Here is an 18,308-nt window from a genome sequence, read left to right as displayed (position 1 = left end):
CCACATCCTCTGACTATCTGATATAGAGGTAGAAGGGTATCCCTGCTTATACAGACAATCCCGAGTCCTCTCTTCAATGAATTCCCTGTACTTCAAGCTGTATTTCAGGGTCTCCCTGCCTGGTAACCACTGGTAACACTAGTACATTATATGTACTATAGTCCTCTAGATCTCAGCCTTTTGAGTGCTCAGATTACAGTCTTGAGCCACCAATGCCGGGCTTAATTCTTCCTCCTCCCCCTCCTCCTCTCCTCCTCCTTTGCAGCAGTCCTGGGGCCCTGGGCTCTGTCCCTGGCTTCTCTTGCTCAAGGCTAGTGCTCCACCACTTGAGTCACAACTGTACTTCTGGTTTTTAAAAAAGGAGCTTATTGGAGATTAAGAATCTTTGGGACCTTCCTGCCTGTCTGGCTTTGAACCAGGATCCTCAGATCTCAACCTCCTGAATATCTAGGATTATAGGCATGAACTACCAGCACCCGGCTGAGCTGGATACCTTGGATCAAGTACTTCCCACACATACAACACTCTTTAGTACAGCGCTTCCAAATCTCTCCACCTTGTAAGCGAGTCTTCACATCCAATTTCCTCACTTTGGAGACCAGTTTGGTAATAGATATCTTACATCCTCACTAAGAGAGAACTAACAGCCAGGCACTAGTAGCTAGGCACTCCTAGCTACTCTGGAGGCTGAGATCTGAGGACCACAGTTGGAAACCAGCCAAGCAGGAAAGTCCACGAGACTCTTATCTTAAAAAAAAAGGGGCGGGGGAGGGTTGGGAATATGGCCTAGTGGTAAAAATGCTTGCCTCATATACACGAAACACTGGGTTCAATTCCTCAGTACCACATATATAGAAAAAGCTGGAAGTAGTGCTATGGCTCAAGTGGTAGAGTGCTAGCCTTGAGCAAAAAGAAGCCAGGGACAGTTCAAGCCACAAGACTGGCAAAAAACAAAAACAAACAAAGAATCATAGCCAAGGGTCGGGGTGTGGGGGGGAAACAAACAAAAAAGCTCATCTCAGAAAAAGCCAGAAGTGGCACTGTGGCTCAAGTGGTAGTATACTATCCTTGAGCAAAAGAAGCTCAGGGACAGAGCCCAAGCCCAGAGTTCAAGCTCCAGGACTGGCACACACACACACAGACACACACAGAGACACACACACAGACACACACACAGAAACTAATTAGCAAGAGTGTCCATCACTTGTCAGACCCCATATCTCACAGAAATCAGTTGAATGTCAAGTTAATTAATGGCTTCTGGAGCTGGGTGTCAAGTGTTCAAATCCCAACTCTGTCACTTGTGGTTTGAGGTGAGTCCTTCTCTCTGGCCAGTGAGGGTGTAAGGGCTGACCTGAAAACTGGAGTAACTAAATATAAGTTTTAGTGTTAAAATTATAACAGCTTCTAAACTCTGGTAATAACTACATGATAGAGGACTGCACCCCACCCGTGAGACTAGTTTCTTATAGTTTGACATTTAAAAATGTAGGGAGCCCTTGGTCCCCTCTGGTACCTGAGTAACAACCATGGTAACGGACAGTAAAAAAATTGATCATAGTCATAGACTATAGAAATAACCATAATAGTAATAGAAATGCCATGGTAACTGTTGGGTTGGTTTACTTATGATTGAGTACTGGATTGTTTTAGCCCACTCAAGCTTGCTTAGTGGTAATGGGAAAACATGGTCGCAATTGTTCAAATAAAGTTGGTACTAGGTCAGCCTGACCGCAATATTCTGCTTCTGTAAACGGCTTGCTTATCCCATTTGTGACTTGCTCTACCCCCTGCACTAACCCCCTGCATCAGTGCTACATGACCACCTGTTGTCAATTCCTGATATCGAGGCCACTTCCCATTATCAAAGCCAAAATAGGTAACTGAAAGGGTAGATAGCCAATGGAAATAGGACAAGTCTTGCTTGCTAAATGTCATCCAATCAAGTATCTGCCAAGTTGGAAATACCCTGCCCCTGTTGTAATCACAATAAAAACCCTGCCTATCTGAGGGTCGGGGCTCTCAATCCTGATCTGCTGTGTCAGTGATGGTTGGGAGTCCAGGCTCGAGCTTGCAATAAAGACTCTCGTGTGTTTGCATCGGTATCGGCTCCTTGGTGGTCTTTGTGGACCGGAAATCTGGCATAGCAGCTTGGGGGCTCATCCGGGATCCCCCAAGACCCCAGGACACCTGAACCGGAGAGTCTGGCACTGATCGGTGAGTTTGTCTTGTTTGTCTTGTCTGTCTTGTTTTGTTTGTCTTGTCTGTTGTGGCACCCAAATCAGTAATAATCTGTAAGGTTGGCATAAGACTTAAGCGGACGCGCAGGTGGGTCGTCAACCGGGGGTCTTGGAAGACGTTCCAGGCCTCCGTCTGAATAAAGTTCCTTCCTAATTTTGTTCTTCCTCCTCTGGGCGGAAGGAATCTGTTTCATAAGGAATCTGCTTCCCTCCTCACTCTGTATAATTGGTAGGAACGAAGTGGCATAAGGCCGACGTTCCCCAGTCTGTTCTTCCTCCTCTGGGCGGGAGGAATCTGCATTATGTCTTTTTGTGTGTCTCTTTGGTGTTTGTTTTTGGCTGTTTGTATTTACTTTTCTGAAACTCATGGTAAGATGGGACAGACTCAGACAACTCCTCTTTCTCTTCTGACGGACAGACTCAGACAACTCCTACTTCTCTTCTGACGGACAATTTTAGGGACGTGAAAAGTCGGGCACTTGGTGGGCTGAGTCCTAGCCCAGGGAAACCCCTTCCAGCTATCTTCAGCAGAAAAGTATTTAGTGTGCTAAAATGTCTTGCTAAAACTAACAAGCCCTGGTAAATGAGGCTAGAAAATGCTAAAATCATTTGTTAAAAGTTTTGTCTTAAATCTTGGATGGTTATTGCAAGAGTAAGATTGGCATAAATACCTCTTGCCACTGGAAAATTTATAGCTGATATTTATTTTGCGCGCTTTAAGATCTTTTACCTGTGTATGTGTGTGCATGTGTGAGTGTGAACATGTTCAAGATTAAAACTGTCAGTATAATATAAAAATGGGTGAGTTTAAGTTTAAACTCAAAGGTCATCAGATTTGGGCCTTATCAAATGTTTTAAAGAATTAGTGCATAGTTTAAAAAAAAGTTAAAAGATATCTAAGGATTCTTTAATTTGCAGTTTTAAAAATCTGGTATCTTAATGCATAAGGCTATTTACACTGTAATCAGGACAGAAAAACTTAGGACAAGCCTGTGTGCCTATCCTTAGGAGTGAGGGGTGATCTGGCAAAGGTGCAACTTAGCCAGTCCATATGATGGGACAGGCCCTAGGGAGAATGCACACATGGTGATAAAAGAGCAAGCTGGCACAGAGGCAATTCATCAAGCCTCACGAAGTAGGATGGGCAAATGGAGGCTTTTCTTTGTCCTGTATCTTTTCCTTACAGGTAGACATAAAAACCTGATGGTAAAATAGGTGATGTGATGATGCTATTGAAATCGAAAACTGCCCCTTGGGAGGTTTAAAAAATTTTTTTTAAAGTTTTCAAAAGAGAGTTAAAAGTTTATCTGTACAATGTAATTTGATTTCTAGGTTATGTTGCAATTTGGATATATATTTAAAAAAGGGACAAAGATGCTAAATCTAGATTCTTGTGTTTGTAATTCTGGTACTTGTAATTCTTAGCTTAAGAGAAAACTGTCATTTGAGTTCAGAGGTGTTCTAGGCAGTAACTCAGACTGCAGAAAAAAAAATGGCCCTTTTTAAACGGGCCACTCTGAGGCAAGGGACTGTGACCAGTGCCTCTAGATTTCAGAGTTCTTCAGATACAATTGAAAGTTAAAGTGTAATTGTTAAAACAGAGGTTAATGTTAGACTATTAAAAAAAAATCAGGAATGGATTTCTAAATATGAGATTTAAAAATAAAGTTGTCCTAAAGTTGTTTGTTTTAAATTGGACAAAATAAATAATTAAGGCTGCCAAAATGATTTTTTAAATTGCTATTCCAGTTTGCCTTGCAGGTTTTATAACAGTTTCCAGGTAGGACTACAGTAAAGGACAGATGATTCTTACAAGTTTATCAAATGTAACTTTGGCCTTTAATAAGTTCCAGGTAAGATCATGCTTAAAAACTACTTCTGTGTGGACCATCTTGTTGCTTTAATAGGAGTAAAGTGGCCTTTTGTAAGACTCATTGATCTGAAAACTGTGGTTCGAAGCCAGCCCAGGCAGAGAAAGGTCCCTGTGAGAGTCTCCATCTCTAATCAGCCAGCATAGTGCTGGGAATAGATTTGTGTGGAGCTCAAAGTGGCAGAGTGCTAGCGTTGAACTGGAGAGCTGAGGGACAGCACTCAGGCCCTGAGTCCAAGTCCAGTGACAGATCAAGAGATATGCCAATGGTGCATTTACCTCAGAATGGAAAAGCCACTCCTGGGACAAAAGTGTTGGAGCATCCAGAGGCAGTAAGCCACTCCTTGGATGGCAGAGATGGTGTCAGATCCTAGAGTCATGTGTGATTGGCCCTTAAAAATTAATCATAGCTGGGAGGTCCTAGAAGAATAGTTTGTAAGCATGCCTTTCTAATACCCATGTCTGTCTACTGGGCAGGAACTTGCCAGTCAACTCTGATAGTGGGTAGTAAAGCTAAGATTGTCAAATGGGGGAATAGTTTAACATCCCAACCCCCTGCATCTGCTCAAAGCCCTAACTGGCAGTGAAAATTCTGAGTTGGCATATCTGTTCAGGAAAGGAAACTTGTGGACCTGAGATTGTGTCCTTATCGAGACCTACCTGAGTCCTACAAAGGTAATTTAGGCATCGTTAGGTTATCAGAGATCCATTTCCCCAGCCAGTCAGGAAAATGCTTTTGCAAACTAAAATGTTAAAAGGCTACGCTGATGTAGCCCCAAAAAGTCTGTATAATTGTTAAAATGTACTCCCACTTCGACCCTCCCTTCTCAAAGAAGCCACAGGCACTAGACGTCCCCTTCCCCACTGAATTTGTTGGCAGGTAGGGAGTGGCTAAAGGTTTATCACCAGGCTCTTTTCGGTGGTCTCTGGGCCACCAGAAGCACCCAATCAATTTTTCTAAGGTGCTAGCTTTTGTAGATACTTTTTCAGGATGAACGGAAGCTTTCCCAACCAAGTGGGAAACAGCACAGACAGTAGCAAAGAAGCTGCTAGAGGAGATAATTCCCAGGTTTAGGCTCCCGGTAGCCATAGTCTCAGACAATGGCCCCTCTTTTCATCACTCAGGTAATGTAGCTATTAGGTAAATCATTGGGGATTAATTAGAAATTACATTGTGCCTATCACCCACAAAGTTCAGGTCAAGTAGAGAGGAAAAGAGACCTTAACCAAATTAGCCCTTGAGACTGGCAAAAACTGGACGGCCCTCCTATACTATACTTTAAGGGCATAAATGGCAACCAGGAAAATATTAGGGGACTTCTTTAACCAGTCTATGCAGAAAGTTGCAGGCAACCCAGCAGAAGCCGTGACATTCTACTGGAGCCACTGGGAGACACTGCTGCCTGTTGCTGCCATATTCCCTCCTATCCCATTTGGGTTAAGATAAAAGACGGGGGCTGGGGATATGGCCTAGTGGCAAGAGCACTTGCCTCTTATACTTGAAGCCCTGGGTTCAATTCCCCAGCACCACATATACAGAAAATGGCCAGAAGTGGCACTGTGACTCAAGTGGCAGAGTGCTAGCTTTGAGCAAAAAGAAGCCAGGGACAGTGCTCAGGCCCTGAGTCCAAGGCCCAGGACTGGCAAAAAAAAAAAAAAAAAAAAAAAAAAAGATAAAAGATGGCCTGACAGTCATCTGGAGCCATCTATAACCTTCTCACTGCTCAAGTAGATTTGGACATCAGGGAATACATGCATCCATTGATAAGCTAAAAACATGGGATGATATGAGTCTTTGTTTAACTGGTCCCCTTGGCTGACATTGTTAATAACCTCAGTAGCAGAACCTTTGATGTTGGTAATATTTATTTTAATGGTTGATCCTTGTATTCTTAACAGGCTCACTACATTTGTAAGAGATTGTGTGAGTACAGTACAGCTAATGATATTCAGGTCTCAGTATCAGACCCTGGACATGGAAGACATAGAAATGTATGACAATGAGGCCATGATTGGCCTCCCTAGTAACCAGTAAAAGAGGAGGGAATGTAAGGGCTGACCTGAAAACTGGAGTAACTAAATATAAGTTTTAGTGTTAAAATTATAACAGCTTCTAAACTCTGGTAATGACTCCATGATAGAGGACTGCACCCCCACCCGTGAGACTAGTTTCTTATAGTTTGACATTTAAAAATGTAGGGAGCCCTTGGTCCCCTCTGTACCTGGGTACCAACCATGGTAACGGACAGTAAAAAAATTGATCATAGTCATAGACTATAGAAATAACCATAATAGTAATAGAAATGCCATGGTAACTGTTGGGTTGGTTTACTTATGATTGAGTACTGGATTGTTTTAGCCCACTCAAGCTTGCTTAGTGGTAATGGGAAAACATGGTCGCAATTGTTCATATAAAGTTGGTACTAGGTCAGCCTGACCGCAATATTCTGCTTCTGTAAACGGCTTGCTTATCCCATTTGTGACTTGCTCTACCCCCTGCACTAACCCCCTGCATCAGTGCTATATGACCACCTGTTGTCAATTCCTGATATCGAGGCCACTTCCCATTATCAAAGCCAAAATAGGTAACTGAAAGGGTAGATAGCCAATGGAAATAGGACAAGTCTTGCTTGCTAAATGTCATCCAATCAAGTATCTGCCAAGTTGGAAATACCCTGCCCCTGTTGTAATCACAATAAAAACCCTGCCTATCTGAGGGTCGGGGCTCTCAATCCTGATCTGCTGTGTCAGTGATGGTTGGGAGTCCAGGCTCGAGCTTGCAATAAAGACTCTCGTGCGTTTGCATTGATATCGGCTCCTTGGTGGTCTTTGGGGACCGGAAATCTGGCATAACAAGGGTAGTAACAGCTTATCACCCACAGGGTCCTTGTAAGGTTAAAGCAGGTTAGTTTTCATAAAGCTTTTATTTACAGCAGTATTTACACAAAGTTAAGTGCAATGGGAAGTATGAGCAATTTTTATAACCATAAGCAAAGCTTTTCCCCCTTCCCACCATTGGTTTATTTGACAAGTTTCTGGCAAACTTTTTTTTTCACTTGGACATTCCTCAGGAGATCTTTAAAGCGTCCTCCTGATGTGTGATGTCTGGTTTTCACCAAATTTGTGGTATATCCCACCCTTTCCATTTGCCCTCACTTGGATTCTTCTAGTTGCCCAATGGGAGACTCCCTGTATTGGGGAATCTTGTCTATTTCTCATGTAAGGCCACATGTCCCTGTCATTTCCAACAATATTCTTGTTGTTTATAAAAGCCTATCTTCAAACTCTCATTCTAAAACACACCAGATGGTGCCATTTTCCTCCCGACCCAGTCCCTTCCCACCTCACCTGTCCTTCTTCCTGTGTCCTCCCCTCTCATGGATGGCTTTTCTTTGGGTGGCTTGGGTGGCTGGGGCCCCTGGGCTGAGTAGCAGATGTTCTTTGGGGAAGAGGGCAGAGCACAGGGAGGACTGGGAAGGTAAGGACTTAACAAAGACCAGTGTACTTTGCTGATAAGACCACAGTGTGTTGGGGGGGGCAGGGGAGGGGAGATCCTCATTGAGTCAGAGGCTCCTTCTTCCCCTCCCATGGATCATTGGGGTTACAACCTGAGCTAGGAAGGAATGAATCCCAGATCTCTACTTTCTCCAGATCTAAGGCCTCACCCTAGAGGAGTAGATCAGCTGTCAGGGGAAATGAGAAACGGAATCTGAGCTCAAAGCCAGGGTGTAGTGCAAAAGGCTCTCGTGATATTGGACTGTGAGTCCCAACTGACTTCAGTTCTGGCACTATTTCTAACTAGTTATATGAGCTTGGGTAAGCTACGCCCTCCTCTAGGTGTCAGTTTCCTTAACAAGAGGTTGAACTAGTTTAGCCATTTTCCAAGCTTTTCTTCCCCCTGAATAGTAAGCTCAATCAATGCATTCTGCAGGTAAAATCAAAGGTACTTTCATAGACTCAAAAAGTAACAACAGTAATCATGAATGTACAATATTTTCACAATAAGTTTTCCCCTCTCCCCCGAAATAGCTGTGAATCAGTGAGCCTGCTACCTCCAATATTAGGACAAAGGGAGTCTGATTCTTGCCATAGCTAATACTCTGAACATAGAACTGTGTGTGTGCTGTTTTGCCCTGTGGTAGGGGGAAGTTTGCCTGAGGCATTCTGGGAAATGAGAGACCAGGTGGACACCGATGGCTCTTGCAGTGTTGTTTGGTTCTGCTTGGGCTTGCAGAGAACAAAAGATGTAGATAGAGATCTTCTGGGGTTTGGGATACCCATGTTCTCACTGGCCTTCCCTCCTCCTTGTGGGTCTGATGCAGCTTTGTGCCCAACTTCAACCAGTCATCATCTCTCTCTCTCTCTCTCTCTCTCTCTCTCTCTCTCTCTCTCTCTCTCTCTCTCTCTCTCTCTCTCTCTCTCTCTCTCTCCCAAAGCTAGTGTTCTACCTCTTTGAGCCATAGCCCCACTTCTGGTTTTCTGGTGGTTAATTGGAGAGAAGATTCTTACGGACTTTCCTGCCCAGGCTGGCTTTGAACCATGATCCTCAGATCTCAGTTTCCGGAGTAGCTAGGATTATAGGTGTGAGCCACTGTGTCTGGCTCGATTAGTCATCTTGAGGACAGTCCATGAGTCTTCCTGGGAGAACCCCATCCCTGCAACCCATGCTCAGCCAAGAGTTCACCAGGGATGAGTGGGCACCATGCGGAGGAAATGGAGTTGGGTGGACATCTTGCTTGCCTACCTCACAGACTCTCCCTTTTCCTTTGGGGTGGTGAAGTGAGAATTGGAAAGGAACCAACCTCAAATCACTCCAGCCCCTGGCACACTCCATCCAGCTGCCTCCACCCCAGGGATGGACCTCTTCTGTCTCCACAGCGAGATGAAGAATGAGATGAACAGTAAGCATGGACACACATGCAGGCAGCTGCCAGTTCTCCATCTGCCTGGCCAATGGAGAGGCTGAGGCCCCACAGGTAAGCAAGAGGGAGGAGACACTGGGCTGATCTGAACTACCCTTGGTAATCAGTGGGGAAAGGCCCAGAAGGGGCCAAAGTAGGAGGGCCCACTGTTGCAGGCAGTAGGGCACTGCAGGGTGAAGAGTGGGAAAAGGGCTGGGTTTTTTTTGCAACCCAAGGGTAAATTGAGCTCAGCCACATGAGTGGCTGGGAGAAGAGCTGAGCCCAGCTCTCCCCTTTGATTCAAACCCAGGAGCCCTGGGATTTGGGACAGGGAGTCTGGGAGCCACCATCTACGATCTTTCTGGAGGGTGGCTTTTATCTGCGTTCTACTGCCTGGGCCTAGCAGGTCACCTCCTGGGGTCTCTTGGGTGGGGTTTGGGGTCAGTGGCTCCAGAGATGAAAAGGAAGCCCTTTCTACCAGAGGAGCTGCTGCCTGTGGACAAATGACCACGGCAAGAGGATGAAAGTGGCACTGCTACGTGTCCTTCAGCCGAGAGGTGGTAGAGGAGGTGGGGGGCAGACATGTGGGGGTCATCACCCTAAATATCTTGTGCTTGGTCACTCTGGGCTATCAGGGTTCAAGGCAGGCCAGGGGTGTGAAGGCAGACAGAGGAGACTCGATTGTGTGTGCTCCACTGAGCTGGGACATCAGCACAGACTGGCAGTGGGGAGAGAAGAGATGGTGAGGGACTGGGGCAGGGGCAGGGGAATCCCCACCAGATGCTGGATGGGTGGGCCTGGAGCTGGAGAAAGTACAGGTGTCTCAGTTCCTGAGAAATGGGGCACATTTCTCCTGCCTGCCTTCTTTGGGCACCAGCAACCAGTCAACTAAAGGGGTGGTGGGGTGTCCTGGAGCAAGACTCTGCCTCCAGCCTCCAGCCTCTACCTTTGGTGCCCACTTCAGTTTCTTGGTCAAATAAACAGCAAGCTCTCAGGACTGAGATCTCAGGAACAAAGGATAGCCTGCGGCCTCCAGAAAAAGGGAACTTGGAATTAGACTGGGCCAGGGGGAAGAGAGGCCATGACAGAGGAGGGTCTGAATTCGGGAAGGAGTGGGAAGGGCTATTGGGCGGCGGCCAGCCGGAGGCTTGGGCACGGGGCGCCTGGAGGAGAACCCCTACCCAGGCCCCACCACAGGCCAGCCTGGTCAGGAGATCTCATTGCCAAACACCTCGAGCACCAGGGGCGTGAGCTTCGTGCTGCTGCCGGGCTGGAAGGAGAGGCAGCGGTACTGCTTGGAGTGTTCCTCGTTGAGGCTGCGCAGGTCGGCCAGTTTCTGGATCATCTTGGCGTAGAGCAGGTGGCTACCCGGGGGCGGGTGACGGCAGCGGATGTAGGTCTGCAGCGTGTTGGACAGACGGTCCTGGATGGCCTCGATCAGCTTCCGGTCCTGTACTCCAGGGCGGTCTGTGCGCGGGGCGGGGAGGAGAAGACTCAGGGGCTCTGAGCTGGTTTCCCCATGGCTCCATCTTATCCCCACCCCACCCCAGCACTACCTCCAGCAGCCACCCGGTGTGACTACTGACTTGGGACACCATCCTGCCTACAGACCCTACATGGGGATCCCTTGCGTTTTGGATCAAGTCCTTTCACGAGCCCATCTAACCTGGCTCCACTTCAGTCAGTCCCCTTCCTCTGTTTCTATTCCAGGTAGTTCCATCTGCTTGGAATTCAGCGTGTCCTTTGGGGGGTGGGGGGGGTGGGGTGTTGGTGTTGGTTGCTGATCCTGGCACTTGAACTCAGGATTTGGGCACTGTTCTTTAGTTCTTTTCATTTAAAGCTGGCACTCCACCACTTGAGCCACACCTTCACTTTCTTCTCTTTTTTTATGGGGGGGAGGAACTGGTGAATTGGAGATAAGTGATAAGTGTCTCTCCGATTTATCTGCCCAGGCTGGTTTCTTTGATCCTCAGATCTCAACCTCCTGAGCAGCTAGGATTACAGGTGTGAGCCACTAGTGTCCAGCCATACCTTGATTTTCAAAACTCTCATCATATTAGGAATTCATGTTACATCATGTTCGTTTCATGTGCTCCCCCCCCTAAGCTTCATGGAAAGGGAGAGTTTGTGTCCTTTGCTGTTGAATCCCTATGCCTATCCCAGTGTTTAGCACTTAGCAAGTACCTCATAAGTTAGTGCTCGCTACATGAACCAGGAGAGGAGACAAGGGGAGGCTATGCCCTTGCCTTGGGCCTACAGAAGGAGGTAAGAACACAGTCCTAGGCACAGACTCTTTCTTTACTTGTCCTCTGAACATGGCTCAGGCTGAGGTGGAGCTACATCACCAGCAAGACCAGAAGAATTTCCTCCTTAGCCTTTTTGCCATTTTCTCACCCCAAATAATAAGAAGAGATCAAGAGTCACCACACAAGGCTTCCAAACGGTCTAGGCAGACCCATCTGTCATTCTCCAGGGTTTTTTGTTTTGCCATCCTAGGGTTGAACTCAGACCCTGGGTGCTGTCATTGAGTTTTTTTGCTCAAAGCTAGTGCTCTACTACTTGAGCCACAGCTCTACGTCTAGCTTTTTGGTAGTTAATTGGAGTTAAGAATCTCACAGACTTTCCTGCCTAGTCTGGCTTTGAACTGTAATCCTGAGTAGCTAGGATTACAGGCATGAGCTACCAGTACCCAGCGTCTCCAGGGTTTTATGCCTGGTCTCAGAGGAACCTTGGATGACAGAAAGTTCAGCCCAGTTCCAGCCTGGGAACACCCAGGCCTGCCTGTGACCCATTTATCTGGTTCTTCAGAACCCACGAACCCCCTTCTGTTTCTGTAAGGCAAAGCAAAGGGCAAGAGGGACCCCTGGTGGACCACAGTGAGCCCCCTCTCCCACACAGTGGGCATTTCCTTTTGCTTCTCTTCAGTTCTTCCTCCACACTGCTCTTCTGGCTTTTACTAGGCTTTTGTGATTCACTTCCCAGGTTCCCACTTTCCCAGCAACCCTTGCTGCTGGGCTGCATACCTGGGGAGACGATGCAGATGGCCATGAGTAGGACATGTTCCTCCTCGTGCAAGTTCAGCTTCTTCAGCCCTACCTGGAACTTGATGAGGGGCTCAATCAGCTCCTGGTTATGTCCCGCTGTGGGGGAGAATAGCCAAGTTCTGTGGGCAGAAATGGAGAGCTGACCACCCCTCTCCCTCCAGCCCTGACCCTGGCTCTTCTTTCCCTAAAGGAGTGTTTGCCTAGTCTCCTTCCATGTGCCTGGTGGGCACTCAAGACCCCCAGGTCTTGAGTGAGGTAGAGGCAGGTGAGGTAGAGTCAGAAGAAAAGGTGGAGGAGGACTCCAGCCGCACCTTTGGTCACGTCAGTGAAGTCATACTTGTAGTCCTGGCTGCCACAGTCCCAGGTCATGTCGTCCATGCTGAAAGACTGGTTGGAGCGCAGCATGATCACCTCGATGGCACTGGACTTGAGCAGCACAATCTGGTCGTCAGCGGTGAGATCCCTTTGGGGAAGGGCAGGGGTGTCAGTGACCTTCACGTCACAAACCACACACATTTGTTTAGTGTTTCGACCTGCCAGGTAAGCAGTACATACTCAGATCCTTGATCAAGATTTTGTTTGTTTGTTTTGTGCCAGTCCTGGGGCTTGAACTCAGGGCCTGGGCGTTCTATCCCTGAGCTTTATTGTGTTCAAGGCTACTGCTCTACGACTTACTTGAGCCATAGCTCCACTGCTGGCTTTTTTTGTGTGTGTGGTTAATTGAGTTTCATGGCCTTTTCTGCCTGGTCTGGCTTTGAACTGTGATCCTCAGATCTCAGCCTCCCGAATAGCTAGAATTATGGTGTGAGCCATTGATGCCCAGCTTCATCAAGGGGTTTGTAGCCTGGTTGGAAAGGAAAAGAATATTCCTTGAGGGAGAACAATTCAAGACTGCTGTGTACCAAGGTGAGAAGTGAAACAGCTCAGTGACTAAGACAAAAGAAAGCCAGTGACTTATGCAGCTGGAGCTTTTAGGGACAGGAAGAGAACTTGAAGAAGCCTCCCAAGTTATGGCATGAATAAGTTCATCTTGACACTGTCTATGATTCCTCTCCTCTCCTCTCCTCTCCTCTCCTCTCCTCTCCTCTCCTCTCCTCTCCTCTCCTCTCCTCTCCTCTCCTCTCCTCTCCTCTCCTCTCCTCTCCTCTCCTCTCCTCTCCTCTCCTCTCCTCTCCTCTCCTCTCCTCTCCTCTCCTCTCCTCTCCTCTCCTCTCCTCTTCTCTCCTCTCCTCTCCTCTCCCCTCCCCTCCCCTCCTCTCCTCTCCCCTCCCTTCCCCTCCCCTCCCTTCCCCTCCCCTCCTCTCTCTTTCCTTCTTCCTTTCCTTCCCTCTTTCCCTTCCCTTTCCCTTCTTCCTTTCCTTTCTCTTCCCTTCCCTCTCCTACCCCTAGGGTGTGAATTTAGGGTCTGGGCACTTGTCCCTTAGCTTTTTCCCTTAAGACTGGCATGGCTCCACTTCAGCTTTTTTGCTGGTTAATTGCAGGTAAGTGTCTTGATTTGTTTGCTCAGGCTGGCTTTACAGCATGATCCTCAGATCTCAGCTTCTTTAGTAGCTAGGATGACAAGCAGGAGTCATCAGAAGTGGATATCCTCTCCTTCCTCCTGTCCTGTAGTCCTCAGTAGTAAACTCAATCAGTTCTTTCTCCAGGAGAAAGAATTGGCCTTGGCCTTATCCTGTTTCCACCACAGCTTCTCTGGTTCAAGACTCGACTGTCCTCCACAATAGACTCCTATGAGAATCCTAAACTCTCTCAAGTCTCTCACCCATCTTTCCTACTTCTGCCTCAAGAAAATGTCATTCATGTGCCCAGGAATCTAGTCTCTCTGTCTCTCTCTATCCCTCTGTGTTTTGCTCTCTTTCTTTCTCTCTCTCTCTCCTTCTCACTGGTACTTAGGGACTTGTTCTTGCTAGGAAGGGACTCTACTACTTGAACTATGTTTCCTTACTAACTTTCAAACACTGCCTCCCCACCCACCCACCCCAGCCCTCAGTATCAAGCTGGTGCTCTTTAATTTGGTTCCATCCATTTTCCCAGCCTCACTTCCCATCGCAGCCTCTACCACCCACCCCTCCATTCTAGCAACCTTGGCATTGTGTGCTCAGATGCTGTGTAGCCTCACACCCCATGTCTTTGAGCATGCTGCAAGCCCCAGGAAGGGGCATCCGTCCTTCTGTTAACGTTCTTTAATGTTCTACCTCATCATTCTGCTCCATAATCCAACCCCCACACTACAATACTGCAGGCAGAATTACAACCCACTGTACATTGTTGTTGTTTTTTAAATTTTTATTGTAAAGGTGATGTACAGTTAAGGTTAAACTTTGGGTTACAGTTTGTGTATTGCTTTTGCTTGTGTTTTTACTTTCCCACTTTTCCTTTCAGCTTTATAAAAGATTGTTTCTGACTCTTTACTTGTTTTTGGTCTTTGTATTTGTTTATTTATTTATTTTTGTGCTGGTCCTGGCCTTGAACTCAGGGCTTGGGCTCTACCCCTGGGCTTTTGCTCAAGGCTAGTGCTTTACCACTTGAGCCACAGCTCCACTCTGGGTCTTTTTTAAATTGGAGATAAGAGTCTCATAGACTTTCCTGCCCAGGCTGGCTTTGACCCATGACCCTCAGATTTCAGCCTCTGAGCTGCTAGGATTACAGGTGTGAGTCCCCAGCACCTGGCTTAATTCTTCTTCTATTGAGCTATGATCCACTTACCCTTTTGTTATAATTTTGTACTCTGAAGGTATGCAGAAGACACATTTCCCATTAGCATGAGAATTCCCTTTTCACCATGGTTAATGGATATTTTTGGCAGTAGTGGGATTTGAACACAGGGCTTTCCATTTGCTGAGAAGCCATCTGCTGCTGAGCTATCCTCTGTCTCTTTCTGAGCTGTTATTTTTGAGATAAGATGTCACTTCCTGCCTGGACTAGGATTTTCCTATTTTTGGTTTCCTGCTGTAGCTGGGATAACAGGCAAGATCACCATCCCATTTGTGTGTATGTGTGTGTGTGTGTGTGTGTGTGTGTGTGTGTGTGTGAGAGAGAGAGAGAGAGAGAGAGAGAATATGTTGGTCCTAGGGCTTGAACTTGGCCTGGATGCTGTCCCTGAGCTTTTGTGCTCAAGGCTCGTTCTCTATCACTTGAACTACAGCTCCACATCTGGCTTTTTTTTTTTTTTTTTAGTTTAGTGGAGATAAGAGTCACAGACTTTTCTGCTCAGGCTGGCTTCAAACCCTGCTCCTCAGATCTCAACTTTCTAAGTAACTGGGATTTCAGGTGCAAGCCACCAGTGCTCTGCTGGGATTTCTAAGCGTGGTTCACGGTTTAGAGTGGTGGTGCACAGAGTTGATGTTAGGCGAAATGGGTAGGAAGTTTCCTCCTGCAGCCAGGCCATGTAGCACCTCCCTCACTGTGGTGACATTTGACTCCTTGTCACTTCATGGCTGTGGCCACTTTGGGCATCTGAGATGTGTCTGGGCATGGCACTGCTGTGTCTTGGTCTTTCCCACCCTCACGGCAAGGTCTAGCCCCTCCTTACCAAGGTTCCCACAGTCCTGGAAGCAGGTTTCTGCCCAGCCCTTTATCTCTTTGCAGCCATTGTTTACCTGTCTATCTCTTCCATCAGTCTCTGCATCCCTGGAGGGCAGGGACTGTGTCCCAGTCAACTGCGCTCTTCCATAGTTTATACAAGAAAGCTGTTTATTGGATGAATGCATGCACCAGAAAGGACATGACATCCCTTGCCCCTGGCTTTGAACTCAGGGAGGAGTCCCTAGAAATGAAGTTGAGGCATCTGGCTCCTGGAACTGGGTCCCAGGTGCCCCTTATTTGTCAGTACAGCCAAGGTGCTGGGTACCGGCATGCATCCTCGGTTGCTTAGAGGACACTGTCCTCTCCAGGCACTCCCTCCCTCCCTCCCTCCCTGAGTGACTTCCTTCCTTCCTTCCTTCCTTCCTTCCTTCCTTCCTTCCTTCCTTCCTTCCTTCCTTCCTTCCTTTTTGTCTTTCTCTTTTGTGCCAGTCCCGAGGCTGGAATTCAGGGCCTGAGCACTGTCCCTGAACGTTTGTTCTAGGCTAATGTTCTACCACTTGAGCCATATCTCCACTTCTGGCTTTTTGGTAATTAATAGGAGATAAGAGTCTCATGGGCTTTCATGCCTGGGCAGGCATTGAACCACAATCTTCAGATCTCAGTCTCTGAGTAGCTAGGTTTATAGGCATGAGCCATCAGGGCCATGAATTTCTTTTGTACTACCAAGGGAGGAAGTTTGTGGATGATCCCTAGAGGATGAAGGACAGGAGGTGGGAAGAGGGAGCAGGGCCAAAGGCTGCTGTGGCATAGTTACACCCCGAACAGCCCATCCAGTCCCACCCTGTGTTGGTCCTCTGCCCGACAGATTCTCATCCTACCCCTGTTCCCTCACCCACACACACTTCTCATCCTGCCTTCCCATACCTGCAAGAGGAGGGGCCGCTGCCTGCGGGCAGCAAGATCAAAGCCACCAGGACCCAACCACTGGTCCTCAACTTCTTGGGAAAATAAAGCTCTCACCTAGGCCTAATTGTTTGTTTGTTTGCTTCTGTGCTAATACTGAGGTTTAAACACAGGGCCTGGGTACTGTCCCTTGACTTTTTTACTTAGTCTGGTACTCTGCCACTTAAGCCACAGCTCTGCTTCTAGTTTTTTAGTTGCTAACTGTATATAAGAGTTTTAGGGGCTTTTCCTATTTAGGCTGGCTTTGAACCATGATCTTTTGATCCCAAACTCCTAAATAGCTAGGATTACAGGCGTGAGACATAGGCATCCAGCATGAGAAATTTTCTTTTCAGGACAGTTTTCCCAAGTGTCCAACCCTAGCCTCCAGTTACAACCACCAAACATCAGCATCTGAGGGACTCAGGGACCACCCGTCCACATTCCCGCCAGAGCAAGAAAGGACGAAGCCTGACAGATAATTAAAACGAGGATGGCAGCCAGGTGCTACTGCGCAGACTGGCACCGTAGCGTGTTTTCATCTCTAGCTATTTACACAAAACAAGAGTCTGGAAGACACAGACTTTGCAAACAATAACAGGAGGGAGGAGGGAGTTGGAACTTGTGCTCCATGGAATGTTTTGGCAGTTGGCAAGGAAAGGTTCTGGGTTTAGGTAAACCAGGCCCAGTAACACATGGGGTTCACCAAAGATACAGTCACTTGTTCCTGCCAGTATGCCAGATGGCCCTTGCACTTATGTTGCAACCCAAAGCGAATACAATAAGAGGGTTCAGGTAAAGACCAGAAGAGCACTGGAGACTTTCCGGCTGAAGTGCTGGTGACACACACAAAATAACAAAGTCAGTTGTCTAAGGGCAGAAAGAAACTGGGAAGTGGCTGAGATTAGCCCTGTGAATAACCAACTGATCACTTTCCTACACAGGCAATAAAGGACAGCTCATGCTAGTTTCCAGCTGAAGTTGACCAATGTCAAGTCATTTTTCAGCTCTCAGGATTAGCTGTTCATTGGAGATTAGAGTCTCATGGACTGTCCTGCTTGGGCTAGCTTCGAACCCTGGTCCTCAGATCACAGCCTCCTGGGTAGCAAGGATTACAGGGGTGAGCTACCAGTACTGGTCCTTTCTAATTCTAAACTACATTGTGCATATATTTTATGGCAATGGATACAATGAACTGGAAAGAATAAGGATCTAAATATATATTCTAGTACATATATTAATTATTGGGATATGGAATTGTCTCACAATGTATCTACTAAAAGTGACAGCTCTTTATTGTTTCAACAATATTTAATGCTGCATGAATATTCAGATGTAAGTATTATACACACTATATTTTAAAACACTAGGACATTGGAACAAAGGAGAAGAATTTCTATGCATGGATCTATAAAGGAGAATCTCTAATCCAGTAGAACTTGTATCTATTATGACCAGAAATGGTGTTTAAATGGGAATTTGTCCAGGTACTGGTGGCTCATGCTTGTAATCTGAGCTACTCAGGAGACTTAGATCTGAGGATCATGGTTTGAAGCCAGCCTGGGCAGGAAAGTCTGTGAGACTCTTACTGCCGCTAAAGTACAAAAAAAGCTGGAAGTGGAGCTATTGCTCAAATGGTAGCATATTAGTGTTGAGCACAAAAGGTGAGGGGCAGTGCCCAGTTCCTGAGTTCAAGCCCCAGGACCGAAGGGGTGGGGAAGGGAATGTGGATGAAGGATGGCCAGGCCATATATGCCAGTAAGATTTATTTCCATCCCTCTTGGAT

General features: G+C 47.0%; 1 protein-coding gene across 1 annotated transcript in view; it reads right to left on the bottom strand.

Annotated features, from left to right (window-relative positions):
* Positions 1-9,569: 9,569 nt before the first annotated feature.
* Vdr (vitamin D receptor) overlaps positions 9,570-18,308 on the bottom strand; it is a 58,900-nt gene continuing 50,161 nt past the window's right edge. Inside the window, exons 8-10 of the mRNA XM_048365660.1 lie at positions 12,367-12,518; positions 12,035-12,151; positions 9,570-10,478 (exon numbers count right to left, since the gene is read on the bottom strand). Coding sequence (XP_048221617.1) covers positions 10,219-10,478; positions 12,035-12,151; positions 12,367-12,518 — 529 coding nt within the window. The 3' untranslated portion in view covers positions 9,570-10,218. The remainder of the gene's footprint in view (positions 10,479-12,034; positions 12,152-12,366; positions 12,519-18,308) is intronic.

This window comes from Perognathus longimembris, chromosome 1, assembly GCF_023159225.1.
Source record: "Perognathus longimembris pacificus isolate PPM17 chromosome 1, ASM2315922v1, whole genome shotgun sequence".
In the NCBI taxonomy this organism is placed as follows: Eukaryota; Metazoa; Chordata; class Mammalia; order Rodentia; family Heteromyidae; genus Perognathus; species Perognathus longimembris.
This window is presented reverse-complemented; position numbering and strand designations above follow the sequence as displayed.